General features: G+C 44.2%; 1 protein-coding gene across 1 annotated transcript in view; it reads right to left on the reverse strand.

Moving 5' to 3' along the window:
* LOC124656201 (cysteine-rich receptor-like protein kinase 25) overlaps positions 1–13,246 on the reverse strand; it is a 52,329-nt gene extending 39,083 nt beyond the window's left edge. The window contains exons 1-5 of the mRNA XM_047194988.1: positions 12,694–13,246; positions 9,887–10,721; positions 8,730–8,785; positions 8,138–8,326; positions 6,230–6,274 (exon numbers count right to left, since the gene is read on the reverse strand). Coding sequence (XP_047050944.1) covers positions 6,230–6,274; positions 8,138–8,326; positions 8,730–8,785; positions 9,887–10,706 — 1,110 coding nt within the window. The 5' untranslated portion in view covers positions 10,707–10,721; positions 12,694–13,246. The remainder of the gene's footprint in view (positions 1–6,229; positions 6,275–8,137; positions 8,327–8,729; positions 8,786–9,886; positions 10,722–12,693) is intronic.
* Between the last annotated feature and the right edge of the window lie 4,436 nt (positions 13,247–17,682).

The following is a 17,682-nucleotide window of genomic DNA, read 5'->3' on the forward strand; positions in this document are numbered from 1 at the left end:
ATCCATCAAAGTGCATCTTCCAGTAATCGAGTTCCGGCGGTGGCGGCTTGTATTGCATCTCAGCCCAGTCTACCAGAAAATCCTCCAATGCTTCTGACTTAATCGCGTCTCTTCTTTCATATCGCGGCACATATGGTGACAATTGAATTGCCCATTTTGCGATTCTTCCGCTGGCATCTTTTTTAGGGGAATTTGATGGAAACCGGAATAAGCATCCAGGAAAGACAACAACTCACAACCAGCGGTGGAATCGATCACCTGATCAATCCGGGGTAGCGGGAATGGATCTTTAGGGAAAGCCTTGTTCAAGTTGGTATAGTCGACTCACATGCGCCAACCCTTGGGTGCTTTGGGGTCTTCCTCCTTTTTCTTCTCGACCAGCACAGGGTTTGCCAACCATTCGGTATGCAGGACTTCAACGATGAAGCCGAAAACCAACAGCTTGATTACTTCTTCTCCAATGATCTTTCTTCTATCCTCAGCGAACCGGCGCAAGGGTTGCTTTACCGGCTTAGCGTCCTTCTGGACATTCAGAGAGTGCTCAGCCAACTCCCTCAGCACACCCACCAAGTCATCAGTAGACTAGGCGAAGATGTTCCGATTCTCACGGAGGAAGTTGACGAGCGCGCTTTCCTATGCCTCACTCAGGCCGGCACCGATGCGAACGGTGCGCTCTGGGTGAGTCGGATCCAGCACAATGTCCTTGGTTTCTTTTGTCGGCTTAAAAGCCGCCCCGCCCAACGGGCTACTCATTGCTGCTAAGTTCAGCTGGGAGGATTGAGCCAGCGCGACAGCAGTTTGGATTCTCCTTTTTTCTTCCGCTATGACCAACGATTCGGCCAAGTTTAAGCCAGCTGACGCAGTTTCCAGCGACACTTTGTAGTTTCCCACCACAGTTAGGGTACCCTTCGGTGCCGGCATCTTCATCTTAAGATATGCGGTATGAGTCGAGGCCATGAACTTGGCCAATGTCGGCCTACCCAGCAGTGCGTGGTAAGGGCTATCCAGATCGACCACCTCAAACAGTATGTTTCCAACACGGCAGTTATCCCGGCCGCCGAATAACACATCAACCCGAACTTTTCCCATGGGTGAGCAGGACAATCCCGGAACTATGCCATGAAAAGTCGTGCGGCTTGGCTCGAGCATGTTTTCAGTTATACCAAGCATGTGCATGTTGTGTCGGTACATGATGTTTATGCTGCTACCATTGTGCACCAGCACCTTGCTGAATCGGACTCGCGTCGTTGCTCCATGCATGATTGGATCCACTACCAGAGCATAACCGCCCGGATTAGGCATCACCTTCGGATGGTCCTTGAATGACCAAGTGATCTCCTGTTCAGACCACGGCATGTACCTCGGTACTGCCGGCATCACTGCGTTTACTTCCATCGAGCGGCGAAGTACACTTTGCCGGTCTCTTGGCTCGGTCACAAAGACCACACAACACACGTCCGGATCAAAGTAAACGTTTCGGCCTAGCGGCGTGGGGGCGGGGCTTGATTGTTGTTCCCCTGCACCACCTGGTGAACTGCCTCTTGCTGCTGCGGCTTGTTTTGTTGCGCGAAAATCGGCTGCGCATTTGCCCCGGCTAGCGTTGGCGGCGGTAGCAACGCGTCGGTACCTTGGTTTGTGGCGTCTTTCACTGCGCCTCTCAGGAACAAGTGTTTAGTCCAAGAGCAATCTTTTGTCAGGTGGTTCGCCGGCTTCGAGGGATTAGGATTGTGCCAACGACACGGTTGCTCCATTGCCGATTCCATAGTGTACTTCGGCTGATCTTGCCAGGGTTTTTCTCTACCCATTGTTTTTTCTGCCCTGCCCATGGTTGGCTTCCGGTTTTTTGCCTCTGGAAAGCCAGCTTCAGAGTTATCTTGCACTACTGCTACGTGGTGCCCACCGTACCTCCTATCTGGGAAATCTTCCCTTCGTTTGTTCTGATGGTTGTTCCGGTACTGATCTTGGCGCAACTGATTTCTTGGCGCGAGATCAACCTCGATCGCCGGTTGCATCGGATCTCCCAACGCGTAGCTATCTGCTATACGTATCATCTCAGCCAAGGTACTTGGCATATTTCTTTGCAACCTTTGCCATAATGGCGAGCCTCTCCGGCATCCATTGCAGAACCAGGCAATAGCATGAGCCTCAATCACACCTTCACAAGAGTTTCTCGTTGAACTCCATCGGGTCAGATAATCCCGGTCTGTTTCATTGTCGTGCTGCTGGCACAAGGCGAGCTGCTGCGGCCTGTTTGGTCTCCGGTAGGTACTGCTAAAGTTGCTCACAAACGCTTCCTCAAAATCTAGCCATCCGTTGATGCTTCCGGCCGACAGATTGTTAAGCCAAATACGAGTCGGTCCAACCAAGACTGACGGTACGAATCTTACCGCCCAGCGCCGGTTTCCTCCGCCAACTGCGGTTCCTCCGCCACCAGCGACATATACCGCGGTGACATAATCCGCGGGCCAATCTTCCGGCTTAGTCGTGCCATCGTACGTTCTTGTATCCCGGGGCAACTGGAAGTTGCGAACCGGTGGTTCTTCCCTCATGATACGAGGTCCAAAGCACTTTGGGCCTGGTGGACCCTCAGACTCAATCATCTCGGAGAGGTGGACTCTGTCCAGCCTTTGCCGTGCATCCCTCTCTGACAAACATCTTTCTCGAACCCGTTCTCCTAAAGGATTTCGGTTGTATCCGGTTCTCTCCAATCCGGAGTCAGCTTCATCGTACCTGTTCGGTTGCCTGGGTGGTGGCATTCGATCATCCGCATACGCCGCTCTGGGCGCGCGATAGTTTTGCCCAGTTTCGTCTCTTCCGGCGTAAGCGTTTCCGGCATAATCTTTCCCGACATAACCGTTTCCGGCATAACCATATTCTGTCCCTTGGCTTTTTCTACAAGGCTTGATACTGCCTGGCTTTTTGTTTTCCGGCCAAACCGGATCATACACAGTCATTTTCTGCACATTGGCATCTTTTTCTCTTCTTCTGTCCGGATGGGGGGACGAGGTCTGCCCATGGGACTTGCTACCGGCATTCCTCGCTGAACGCACGAACTGCGATGCCGCGGCTGCTTTGTTGTTCCGGGCTAGCTCTGCATTTTGTGCCTCAATAATAGCAAGTAGCTCTTTCACCCGGTCCTGCTGTTTTGCTAGAGCCTCTCCCGACAAAGATTCACATGCCTCTACTGCAGCCCTAGCAGCTTTCAGAGTTTTGTCCAGACTTCTATACTTAGGTTTTTCTATGGGACCTAAGGATGCCGACATAGATTTTCCGGAAAGAACTTCCCGGCGCAGATCTTTTTCTAAGTTACGGCCCTTGAGCCGGTTTGCTGCTGCCCTAGTGTGGTTTGCGCTAACAGAAGCAAAGCCATGTGCTGCATTATACTCACGTAGGGTTAGGTTGAGCTCTTGCTGGGCTCGAAGAACATCTGCTCCTCCACTGAGCAGCGCCTAACGATGCACTTCCAGCTCTTCCCGAGCAGCAGCTGCATCCACGTTCTGCGCGATGGGCGTTGCCAGCACGCTCATGGCAGCTTGAAGCGGCGTTACCGGCGGCGGCATGCTGGAGGTGCCGGCGGGAAACTCGTTACGCTCGGTGGGTGGTTTTGCCGGGCGCGAGGATTTGGTTTGCGCATCGCCCTCCTCCACGGCTCCTTTGCCCGCGTCAGCTGCGCCGGCCATCATGACCTCGACGCTGCCGGCGGCGTGGCCGTTGCGCGCTGCAGAGCTTGGTGGATCCGGTGCCACCAGCACCCATGATGGATACTGGCGCACAGGCACGGTGCCGAGGTAGACACGGTGCGCGCCGAGCTCGATGATGCGGCCGTTCTTGGCGAAGCGGCCGCCGTTGGCGAAGCAGCCGGCGTTATCGCTAACGAAGTCCAGCGAGCCGAGGCGCTGGACGAGGCCGGACACCACGCGTTCGCCGGCGACGGTGAGAAGACCCGCCCGGATATGAACCCCAGCAAACGCAGCTGCTGGCCCACGGTGGGCGCCAACTGTCGTGGTGGTGTCAAGACAGATGCCATGGGTAGGCTTAAGTTGGGGCTGGATGTACGCAAGGGGATCCAGGTGAGGGGTAGATGAGGGGAGAAAGAGCTATGAACTCAAGAACTTCTATTGATGAACTTGGCCAGAATGGCCAGAGGTTGAAGATGAACAGGACTACAAGGTGAGCACCTCTATCCTAGCAATATTCCTCCTGTGAACTCTCCCGCGCAGGGATGTGCCCCCTCTCCTTATATAGGGGTTATATAGGGGAGAGGGTGGCTTACATGGGAAGAAACCCTAATGGCATCTTTCGTGACCTAAGCTACTTTATAAAGTTACTTTGGCCCAAGATGACACCGGTATCTTCTTTAATCAGGAGCAGATGACCTCCTCCGGCTTCTTTTACGTCATCAGCTTCTTTGCCGTCATAGCTTCGTTTAAAGTTGCAGTGCTTCGCTCATAAAGTACCTTTGGTCCTTGAGGAATCTTTGACTGGAATGCCGACATGCTACAGTTGAGCTTATGCCGGTCCTCCGGTATCCCTACCTTGGAGCTCCGGCATCTTTGCCTCACTCTTATGTTTAGCGAACTCCGGCACACCCTCCTGGTATACCGGTTCGTACTTTCTCAAACTTAAGCATCCAGTTTAATCATTAATCCGGTACATCAAGGCCTAAACATGGCTAACTTGCCATACTCTTGGCCTACCGGGGGCCATCCCCCGACACTGACCAACAATGAAAGTTGTGCGCTCAGGATTCAGAATCCATAGCACATCTCTTGATGAAATGCTCCTTCTCGCAGCAAGTCTGTTCGATATTTGTAGCAGACTAAACTAAACCTCCAGACATGCATGCCAAACCCCAACAATGAGTTCAACACCTGGTTTCAGACCGCTATTGTGAATGCAGAAAGATCAGTTCAAAAGGGTGGATCATTATCCAAACCATGTGGAGACTCTGGAAGGCTGGAATGATGCAATTTTCAAAAACATAACGCCCAACAGGCATGATCTGGTCGTGTCAATCCTTGAGGAAGCCAATCTGTGGATGATGGCCGGCGCCAAGGCTCTACGCCGGCTACCCTTACATGCTAGACCTCCCGATGCTGCAGCGCCCTAGAGTCCCTACGCCTAACGAAGTTAGCCTTGTATAGTTTTTGTTTCTTTTTCTTTTTCTCTGAACTTCTTTTGTAGCTCTGCTACCCCCTGTATGCTCCCGTCTTCTCGACGGCTTCTTCTAATATACAATGACACATGCTTTGGCATGTGTTCGAGAAAAAAACATTTAATTAAATATCTTAGAAAAATATATAAAGACTAAAATACGCTTGCACTTAAGCAGTTTTACAAAGTTCAAAAAATTACGGTTCATAGATTTAATTGAACACTTTCCTAGAAGCTACAATCATCTAAAATATGCGAAAGTATACAGTTCGCCAAAAATAACCTTAGCTTGCTTTTGTATTGGACTTCTATAGGTAACTTACGTTGAAACAGTATTGAAATCAATGTAATTCAATAATATGTAAAATCAAATTATATTCTATTTACATGAATTTTGAGCATTTGAATTTAATTACTTCATAAACCGTATTTTCTCATTACTTTCAAATTCATCTTCCAATACTCTTTGTTGGAAACCTCGTTATGAATTAACTCTCCTTGTGGAAAGATCCGAGTTTCTCATATATTAATATTACGCATAAACATAGTTTTTTTAAAAGGGCTATTTTAGCAACAAAAAAATCAAAAAGTAGTCAAAAAGACCCAAATTTGGAAAAGGTTGTTGAAAGTACATAAATTTGTAGTTAAATCTCGGGCCAAAGAGTTCTCTTGATAATGGCATGGGATGGTGGTGTGACTACCTCGGAGGCTAGATATCTACAATCAAATAATATTAACTTGGAACAGAATGTTGTCCAAAATGCAACCAGTAAATAACCATAAAAGTATTTTCATAACTAATAACCTTTTCAGTATGTGGTGATATTTTTAGTGAAAAAATGGCCCTTGTAAACTTCCAAAAGTAAAGTTAATCCCTAGATACAAGAGTGGATACATGATCCAACAAGAGGGAATGCATGACTAGTTGACCGGAAATATCTAAAAATCCTTAATGGATTTAATTCTAAAAGGAAATTTGTAATACATCCTGTGGCCATGTTATCACGAATAGCTTGGGAAAGAACAATAATGAGATACATCATTAAAACTTCAGATTTTTTGTTGAGGAACTTACTGTATGCCCGGCTGAAAGAAGGTCCTCCTCAGATGCTCTGTCCTGCTTAAGGTAAAACAAGTCATAATTTCAGTACAAGATATAGTTCGCTTTCCTCAAATCTTTGTAAAACTGGATATAATCAGAAATACTGTGTGGGGTTTCGGTAACACAAAGTAGACGAATAAAGATACTATGGAAGAGTTGCACAAAATTCGATGTTCCGTGCATATGTAACATTAAAAGCGAGCAGTGCTTCCATTTCAGGTATGTTACAACACTATGCTAAAAGTTGTTGTTTTCTTATGAACTATGCTAGAGTCAATCAACTGAAGGAAAAAGGCTGCTTCCATACATCAATGACAGATCAGATGCTAGGGTGGGGGCTGGAAAGGACAGGGGCTCTCGGAAAAGAGCAAGGAAACTCTGGTAAAATCAGTTCTGCAAGCAACGCCCACATACCAGCTGAGCTGCTTCAAATTTAGTAAGAGGCAATGTAAGAAATTAAGCTCCATCTCTTCAAACTTCTGGTGGAACTCCACTACTGATGGTTTGAGGAAGGTACATTGGGTTTCTTGGGAGAAGATGTGCGTCTCAGAGAGAGGAGGGATGGTTTTCCGGGATTACGAGGCATTTAATCAAGCTTATTAGCTAAGCAAGCCTAGAGAATTTGTTCGGTACCTGACTCCTGTGTGCTCGGGTACTTCATGCAAAGTATTTTCAGAATTCTAACCTCCTACAGGCAACCTGTCCAGCCAGGGGTTCGTTTACATGGTGGAGCATCTTATATGGCCGTCTGTTGAGTCGCGGTCTTATTTGGCGGCTAGGAGATGGCTCTCAAGTTGACAGCTGGGGCAGCAACTGGATCCCAAGAGCAGGGACACAAAGACCACTGGGTCGGAAGTGTCAAACGAACATTGTCAATGTTGTGGAACTTCTTGATTACCACGGTTTGAGTTGGAATGAAGCAAAGCTGCATCAATTTTTTCAGAATTTTGACGCTGGGGATATAAAGAAAATCCTGGTGGGTGGCATAGGGACAGAGGATTATCATGCATGGAACTTCGCCAAAAATGTAGTCTTCTCGGTGAGAACTGCTTATCATCTTTGTATAAGCTGAGGCGATCCAGGATGGGTACGGTTGAATCTTCCACTTCAGCTGATGCCCATAAGGGTTGACTTGCCCTGTGGGGTGCTCCGGTTCCTGGAAAGGTAAATATTCGGGCAGGAGATAAGCGGACTCGAACCGCTGACATCCACCACAGGGTAAACAACCGCCTCTCAGGCCTCCCCGACGGGTTCTACCATAGACGCCAACGATAGAGAAAATGATTTGAATTTCTGTCTATAATAATAGAAATTAGACTATGACAATTGTTTGTTTATCTCTTATTCCAAAACTCACCTGAAAATCGAATTCCATTTTTCAACGGGATTATTACTCAATTGAAAAATTCTATAACAATCTCTTGATTCAGAATTAGGGACTCGTGTATCATCTGATGAATCTACTTTCTTGTGTCTGGCAAACTCGGAATGGTTTAGCAGTTAGCTAGGAACTTCGGCTTCGTAATATCAAGCAGGGCATTGTTTGTATTGCCTGTGGACGAGAGGACACTAAATTCTGACAATGCCTGCACTCCAAACATGTATGGGAGCAAATGGGTAGCTTTGAGGCTGGAAGTGTTGCCGATCCTCCAGAGCATGTGAGATCCTCCCAGGATTTGTTGCAGTGGTTTTTGGAATGGCTAGGAAAGATGAAAGATTCTGAGCTGGACACTACCATGATGACTCTGTACCACTTGTGACTCTCAAGGAATGATGCCAGGGATTCCCAGCGACTGGAAGATCCAGGGGTGCTGGCCAAGTGTGTAATGCACCTGACGGAAGGATAGCGCAATATTTAGCCTGCAAAAACCCCCAAACCACCTGTGCAGAAGGAGCACTGGCCTGGCCGCAGGCAGGTTGGACGAAGCTCAATGCTGACTGAGAAATGGTGGTGGAGGTGTAGTTGTCCGTGACCATCATGGAAGCTTCCTTGCGGCAGCTTGCCATTTTTTCACTCCGGTGTCTGATCCTGATGAAGCTGAGCTCCGAGCATGCAGAAGAGCTGTGTCCCTGGCGAATGAGCTAAACCTGTCGAGAGAGCTAATGGAAATGGATAGTCCGGAAGTGGTGTCGAAGTTTCTGAATAGAGAGAAAGACAGTCCATGGGCCGTTTATTGAAGAGATTAAGGGAGAACTTCGACTCTTCGATGACCATGTAGTCAAATGGGCAATGAGCTCAGCGAATAGCAATGCTCATAAGCTAGCGAAGGATGGCTGCGGTTTAGGAATTTGTAATTCGTGGTTCAGTACCTCCTAGTTGTATTGTGGACTTGTTGGACTCGGATATGACTGGGCATTAAAAAACGCAGCCCTTTCCTCTCAAAAAAATGTCTTACTACCTGTTTTGTCCAAACAGGGAATTAGTCACTGCATTTGCCACATATGCATCTAAAAGACCAGGTACTCACTAGACCAAGCGCTCAAGCAGATCTTTCTCATTATATTTCTCCAGCACAAGAACTGGCATAGCTGATCAGTTACAGCATATAAGATGGCAATAATTCAAGGTAGGCAGCAACAGACAGAAATGGCAATCACACAAGCCAGGGCCACATAGAATACAACAAGAAAATCACCAGCCTTACGGACGGTTTCAGGCCTACGCCAGCTGAAAATATCCAGAAGCCCCCCAATCGCAATCTCACGAGTGCACGGCAGTCCACTCTCTTCAAACGGTCCACGCTAAAGTCACATATCTCAGCTACCCCGACTGAACTCAAGCTTGATGAGCAGGTAGTTATCCCTGATGTTTCTCTGCTCCATCACAAGCCAGCCCCTAATCTACCGGTTGAGACCCTGCGCGCCTTGGGGACAAGGTTCTGTGGCATCTCTCCTGAGGAGGTTGCTGATGATCAGCTGCAGCATGTGATTGTGCCTAATGAAGATGTGGATTAAAGATGAAGAACGCCAAGGTTGGCTGGAGCGCGGTCTCTCCAGCAACTATCTCTTCCTTTTGTTGGAATGTTTTTTTCTCTGCCGCATCTATGATGCTAGTGATCCTTTATGCTCCCTTTACGTAATGAACCTTATGTGAGGATCGTTTACCCTTTCTAATCTACCTTTCGGCCTGGGTTGGGCATTTAGGATTTTTATGCATTGTCTGGCTCTGGAAGCCGCTGAGAGTTGTTGGTACGCTGAACTCTCCGACCTTCTTTTATCTCGGTGTATTCTCATGAACGACAAAATCAAATGGTTCATCCTTGAATGGAACATTAGAGGGATAGGCTCTGACATCAAATGGGACGCGATTAGTGAAAAAATAAACGAATCCAATTGCTCAATCCTATGTTTCCAAGAGACAAAAGGAGAATTCTTTGATCATTCGTACATTAGAAAATTTGCCCCAAAGCGTTTTGATCATTTCGCCTATTATCTATCCTTTGGGAGCTCGGGTGGCATTATCACCATCTGGAATGGTCCCTCTTCCATGGACGGGTCATGGAGTCGTCGCAATTCGTTGTCCATGTCAAATTCACCTCTCTGCTTTCTGGACAAAGTTGGCACTTGCTTAACATATATGGTCCTTGTGCTAGTGAAGCCCGGGAATTTTTCATCGATTGGATGATGAACTTGGAGATCCCAGATAGTGAAGCCTGTGTGCTCTGTAGGTGAATGGGGGAAGTCTCACCATAGGACTCCCAGTGAAGAAGTTGTAAAGCTCAAATCTGTAGCTACACCAGGTCGTAGCTTTCCTATGAACCATTTGTCCAGCTAGACTGCAGCTAACCCTCAAGTGATCAAGACATATACCACATTCGGCATTTGTCATCTCTCCTACACACTGCACTAGGGCGTAAGCCTCGTAGCTGGTGCCATAAGCGTATATCTTTTCCGATGCGCTAACAAAGCTGTGTGAGGAGTTTGCCATTCTAGTCACAGCTGTGTATAGTGCATTCACACCCATCTCCAAGTCTGTGATGTCAGAACTGTCAACCTTAATTGCCATTCTGTCCCTGAAGTTCTCCACATCTGATCTCCAACTGAGCGTCTCGTTGGAGAACCGAACAGTGCACAGGTCAGCATATAATGCTGCAGCTTTCTTGAAAGCACAAAAAACGTCTGCTTCATGTAATGCCTCAGTGACACACCTATTGCAAGCAGAAGCGTTCGCATCACCTCGGCAATGTGCCACCGCATAGATCACCTCTGTATCAGAGTTGACAGTATCCCTGGCAAACAGCGTCGATGAACTGGAAACCTTCTGAGGCAGACCAGAAAACAGATACTTCAAACTTTGCTCATAGCTGCTGTTTGCCGTGTAGTTACCAGGAGAGCAATAAGAATACCAAAGGCTCGTGCCCAAGGCTCCTGCAACTGTGCCCGAGGATTCTGCAACTGTGGCCGACAGGAGCAGCAAAGTAACCACATTGACAATAGGCATTGTCTTCATGTCTGAAATCTGCAACTGGAATATGAAAGAAGAGTTAGTACCAATTGGTAATTGTAGCTGTACTAAAAATGGGTTAAACAGTGTACACACATGAGAGATAAGAAACCTACACTGAAGAATATAACAAAGAAGACACAATAAAGAACTTAGGTAGATAATCATGAAAGTAAGCATGTCCAAACCACAGTTTGGAATACTTTCTGCAATTAAATCTTTGTAAGTATCATAGGCTATGTGCTATTACAATTCTGAAGAAAGGATAAAGTTTTAAAATATGGATCTTCCTTAACGGAACCAGACTGCATGTTGTCCATCAGAACAAGGATTTTCTTCTGTGACCTGTCGGCAAGAATTTAAGCAACCAACTTTGAGATGTGTGATAGGCCAATAATACGTGATTTGATTTGGTGCATCAGTTTTGACTGTTTAGTGTCATATACGCAGTCTTGACCTTTTGTAACTCTAGAGATTCAGAGTGTAGGTCTTGAAAGAGTCGCAGGAGTTCAGAATTCATGTGATTCGGCATGTCTCTGTAGTTTGACCATTTTTTCAAAAAAGGGGGAAGCCCCCAGCCTATGCATTGGTTGATGCACTCAGCCATCTTTATTGGAGCTGGGAATTTTCTGTTTGGAGCTCTCAGCATGGCCAAGAGAGCCGATGGGTTCTGGAGATTTATTGACAGACTTGGACCTGATACAACGTCTGACAGTTTATAGGCTGCAGGCAAAAGATTGTTCTACCGAGAGAAAAAAAAATCATGTAGTGAACTGTAGAAATATGCAACTTGTCAATTTTATATGATGGCTGTTTTCATTACTTTCATTTATCAGGGAATATAATGATATTTCCAGAACTAGTCGGTACTCGGTAGGCTACTGTTGACCTGACGCATTGTCTGATGGCCAAAAAAATACCATCAAATCGTTTCATGGTCATAAGTTGGGGGTGAAAGTGCTGTTCAAGTTGTGTCAAGAAAAGCTTGGCTCCATTCAGATCCTGTTACTTAGCTACTACAGTGTGAGACCTTCTTTTGATGGAACATGTCTAGCTCCTACTGGGATGTCAATGGTTACATATATTGGTTATTGTTCTTGAACCAGAAACGTATATGTTAAAATACATGGTCTTGGCATGAATAACCTTGTTTGCTCCGTTTCCCCAAAGTTTCAACAAGGGCGCATCTAGTGTAGAACGAAAATGCTGAGGAAACCAGGAAATTTTGGTAGATGACAGGAAACTGTATGTTTCAGTTTTATCTCAAGAAAAATCATCCCTCATAGTGGACATCAAATCAAAAAAAGAAACGCTTAAGTATTGTATTAACAACAATCTACTAATTCTTTTATTCCAGTTAGTAAGAGGGATCTTGAACTAAGAAAGAAATAGACCTAGCAGCTAAAAGAGGGTATCCTGAGCCATTGCAAGAATGGGGTTCATTGTAACCTGATGGTGCTCATACATACTGTTGTTCGTCTGGCAACAGGATACTGGCTGTAACTTCGGGCAGCAGAGAAGATATGCCACGCAGACCCAAAAGGAGAAAGGCTACTCGGCATGCCCACCGGCTAAGGTTCATATAAATTTTAAAAAAAAAATCAGGAATGCATACATGTAGACAAAACCGTGTGCACAAACTATAACCTGCTGTAAACATAACAGCTGGGTCGGAATGCAGATCATCCTAAGCTAAAAGAAACAACCTAAATGGGTATGGTTTGTTTCTGCAGCTGCATGTGCTTTATTTTCTTGGTGTCCATCTACTATTGGGTTCTATGGTGAAATTTATTTTCTAATTGCATACAAGGAAGCATTTGGGAGCACAACTACCTTATGGTTGTAGTTAGCTCATTTGGGTAATATTTTCCCGAGTCGAGCTTTCTGCTGAGTAAAGTTTCAAAAGACATAATATAGCAGTTATTATTAGTAACACTTTTAGATTTCTTTCACATAACCATCAGTAATCAGTAACAGGCTGCACCAGGTTTACCTCTAAATTGAGCTATCGAGCCATCAAGCTATGTCTTTAGCTCTGTGCTACCCGCCTTGTCTGACATGGCCAAGAGGCGTCCTCCCATCCTTTAGTTACCTCTCATGGACTTAGTGCCATTGTTGCTTAGTGCAACCAGAGCTCCATTTGGCCGATAAGTACAACACGATCTTCACATGGACAGTCATGACGACTGAGGAGCCTCAAGATCATTGCAATCAAAACAAATTGTGTCCCTCTTCCAGATCTGCTCCCTCACAGGGCACACATATGGATCGACGCACATCTGTGCACCCTGGCTGAGACTGCATTGCAAAGAAGCGTATCCTCCAACGGTCGAACTGCATCTCTTCTCTCTTCAACCGCATCAGATTCACCAGCACCACGTGGAATAACTTCCCCGCCTCTGCAATCTCTCCACAAATTTGACATTCCGCAGTAGCCACAAACATGGCCCCCACCCCGGAAATCCCCCTCCTGCTCTGCCGTTTTCCACACCGCGTCCTCCACTCCAGTAGCCAAATTGGAGAGCCGGCTTCCCTGCTGCGCTGCGCCTCCAAGAAACGGTGTTGGGGCGGCACATTTCGTCGAACACCCTCAGGGCGGCTGAGGGGGGAGGTAGGGCATTGGGGCTTTTGGGTGGGGAATGGCTGCCTTGTGGTGGCTTTGGCACGCGTCAGGCAAACAACAGCAAGTGAAGCGGTAAACACGTCAGCTCATTTTATAGGTCAATCTGGTGCAGCGCGTTCCTAGTTAACGTCCGTGTAATTTTCCACTGTAACGTCAGCTTTTTCGATTTCATCAGGGTAAGTAAGTATCTCGCTTATGTCCGGTTTTGCTCTAACAAATAAGGTATCTCAAAATGTGCATTTTTATGTACTTAATATTAACTAAAAATTCTCCCAAAATATTAACCAGATGGCAGATGATGATGTTTGGATTTTATTGTGAACCTAAATTTAGACAACACAATGCATTGAGTTTGTATGTGAGATATACATGACATGGTAAATGTATATGAATTTCTGGTCAGCACCACAACTGTGAAAGGAAGGCAAAATTACCTCTTATCTATTATTTGGGAAACCCGGTAAATTAGTGAAAAACTAGACGAAAATCATACAACAAAGGTTATATCCAAGCGAACACCAATACCGCATGACCAAGATCAATCAACACCGGAGAATAACATGAGCACGGCAACTTTCGTCGAGACAAAGGCCGCCAAAGACGCAAATCAAACAAACACAACAAACGGTGACCCAAACATTTCATTATTCGAAAAGGTGTCAAGAAACACCGCATGGTGCTTAAGAGACCCACACATCAGGGGAAGAGGACAATCACACCAAGGCGAGATGGTATTAGTGTCAACACGTTGGGGCCGACGGACCAGCCAAGGTAAATGGTCAATGGTCAGAGAAAGGGCTGGGACTATCTAAATTTTGATATACCGAAGAAATTACGTGCAGACTTTAAAAAGTGGCAGCTTATTCATAAGAGTGCACGCTGAGAGGAGAGAAAGAGGAAGAGGCAAGCTCACCAGTCAGTTAGTGCGTACACAGTTTGCCCTGGCTTACAACTTTTGCTTGACAACAACACCTGGGAATAACATGAATGTGATGTCAAACACTCAGTTAAGACAAAACAGTACACCTAAATACAATTTGCCTACACTTCTGTTTCGACTCTCTTTTTCCCTTGTACTTGTCAGAAATGAAACCCTTACCCTTTATTATAATAATGCATATACAATTATTGTTCTCAAATGGTAAGGAAATTTATTTTACATGATTTTAATAGTTTAACATAAATTCTCAAGCACATTGTGTAATAGTTTAGCATTATGTTATCTTTTACAAATGATGACCAAGTAGTTTAACACATTATGCGGAATATTTTAGATGACTAGCACCAAACCCGTGCGTTGCTATGAAAACTATACAAAACTGTAAGGAGTTATGCAGGCCATGGATGTGACAATTTTGGGAAGAGCCTTGGTGTCATGAAACCTGTTGTGCGGTTCCGGCTTAAAAGGATTGATTTCTATGAGAGTGGAGAGTATATATTTTTGTGTTGTCTGTGCCTAAAAAATGTTGGCCCTATCGGCTAAGTATAACTGCATATTTTGTCTAATGTCTTTTACATGAATGATGGCCCCATATGACAGAATAGAGAGGGTGCTTACACGTCTACAATCGTCTGAAGTATTCCCTGCCCAGCTCACAACTTCTACAGAACTCTGGTACCTGCCAGAGCCCATGCATGTGAAATGAATTGAATGTCGGATTCAGAACGAACCAAGAGTAAAATGCAGCTTGAGTTTTTTCCTGGTTACTAAGATAAGTACATTGATTTGTTACTTTTTTCCCTATATTTTGTAGTCAAACAAGTGCAGAGATTCTCACAGGCATATGCTTCCGACACCACCCTTCTCAGACAGTACATGGATCATGAATCACATAGGTAACACAATGTAAATAATACAACAGCAAACACTCATATAGGAAAGGCATTCCGTTTAGTGTTAACATGAGAATAAAATAATATATCCTAAATATATATATCTAAGGAAATCATAATATTTAATTAGCAGAAGATGCCCATTATATAAGTATAAACAGAAATCAAGTTGGACCAACATAAAACGAGGAACAACATGACTGTGGTAACGCCTAGAGTCGACTGCCCCAAACTAATTAATCTTCAAGGTATCAATTTGGTAGGTTCCATCGCCATATATTATCCCCAGCATTGCTAGACCTGGACCCTACAATCGTACAGTCATGCTGGATTGGGCCTGGCTTGGTTGGGAGCTAGCTCTTCAGTGAGAAGAAAAGTCACAGAAAACTAAGAAAGTAAAGTCAGGGTAGACTGCCATTAAATACCTAATTTTATACTGTGGCTAGTTACGGTAGCAGATTACTATAGCATAAATCATCTAAACTACTGTTTTTGCACCATGATTTTGGTTGCAAGTTATAACCGTGAATACATACCTTAAATTTGTGCGCCATGATTTTGGTTGCATGTTTCATGACAGTGTTAAGAAAATTGCTAAGAAAATATTTCATCCCTATATTAGGGGTTAATGATGAAATAATGCCGATTGGATGATGTCTGCCTCGAATCCTATATTGCACGTCCGTGAAATTACTAGACTATGTATCGGTTATACATAATTATCCCAGTTCATTATCACGGCGGATACTGAATAACTTAGGTTTACCTAAACACTTTTACCCATTCATGCTGATACAATATTTACAAAAGTAATAAAATGTTACAAGAATATTCAACCCCCAGTTCCAATTACTGAAGTGACATACAAGTTAGTAAAATCAATACTCATACAAAAAGTTACTGCAAAATATCGTTGAAAAGACATGTAAGATAATTGTGATGGCAGTTCAGCACAATGAAGTGATAAATCCGATATAGCTATGTCTGGAAGTTTGGCAAGAATAATTTCTATATATTTTGGAAAACTAAAAAATGACTACAACAAATACAAAATTTGCATGTATTTTTTTATGAATATCACCACATATTTTTGATAGGGAGATTTAATTTGAACAAGCCACTCTCTGAAGCACAGATGGTATGTTTGGAGCTGTTAGGTGTTCTAGCCTTAATCATAGTTCAGCTGATAATTTTTCTGAAATCAGCCAAAAGATCGATGATGTTTTGAGATTGAATATAGTTTAAGTGTTTCCAAAGTTTGAGTCAAATTTTCTTGTTTTAGTCAAAAGTATTATAAGTTATGTTTGGGTTATTTCCTGTCTCTAATGTCATGGTTTTCCTACTTATATAACTCTTTGGGGTCCATACCACACTTGGGGACGAGATATGATTACTTCCTTAAACAAACCTTTTAGCGTTGTCATATTAGTATCTTACCAGCACAGGACTCAGTAGTAAGGACTGTCACTGCATTGATATAGCTCATCGGAGACAAGGATGATATGATGGGACTAGAACAAACAAGCAGAGCAACGTTCTTTTTGACAGCAGAGGACAACCGTAAAATAGTCCCAGCCACCCCCACACAAGATGTGACACTGAACTGACATTTTAGTCAGTTAAATGCATAGTTGATGTTATAAAACCAAATAAATGAATTTATTGCAAAATATCAATTGAGAAGGTAGGTAAGGTAAAATGATGGCAATTCACCACAATGAACTGATAACCTGCTATATGTTAGGCATTTTCTACTTGCATTTGATAATACAGAATGTTTATCAACGAGAGCAAAATATCATACCAAAGACAAAATTCACCGAAAAAATAATTATCCAACAAATATTCCACATATAAGCTACTTGGACTACTTAATCTTTAGAATTATATAATTGTGTATTACACATGCTATGCATATGGGCAGTTTGGTGACAGTTGTACTTGTACTAAGTCCACAAAGCCAGTGACTAAAGATATTCTTGGACAATTAGTGTTAGATAGTTGAGCATGGTCAGTAGCAAATTTTGAAGTGCAACTGAACAATCATAGGTCATAGAGAGACTTCAGTCTATGTAAAGTCAGGAATAACTTGCCTCCGCAAAACTCCAGCCTATCAGGCTATCACAAGAAGAAATACTATCATAGGTCATAGAGACACTTCGATCTAGTTGGAAGCCAAGTTGATTCTACAGGTAATTAGTTTGAACTAAAAAGCTGGCAATTGGTCTACAACGGCACATGCACAAGGAATAAGAAAACCCATGTGATTTCATTCAGCAGACCCAAAAAGAGAGGGCAAAAAAACATTGTAATTTCATTCCTTGCAAGCTACTCCATCCATTTTTGTTATAACACATAATTTGATCAAGCATGGATTGTGGCGGCATAAAACAACAGTAAAAAAATAGATAAATAATCATACATGGTACATGTAATATTAATTTTTAGGTTATTAAGCAGGATTAATTTTCTGTAGGGTATGCATGGAGATGCATAACTTATATTTTTTGGAACAAGCCTCTAAAG

This window comes from Lolium rigidum, chromosome 5 (genome assembly GCF_022539505.1).
Source record: "Lolium rigidum isolate FL_2022 chromosome 5, APGP_CSIRO_Lrig_0.1, whole genome shotgun sequence".
Taxonomy (NCBI): domain Eukaryota; kingdom Viridiplantae; phylum Streptophyta; class Magnoliopsida; order Poales; family Poaceae; genus Lolium; species Lolium rigidum.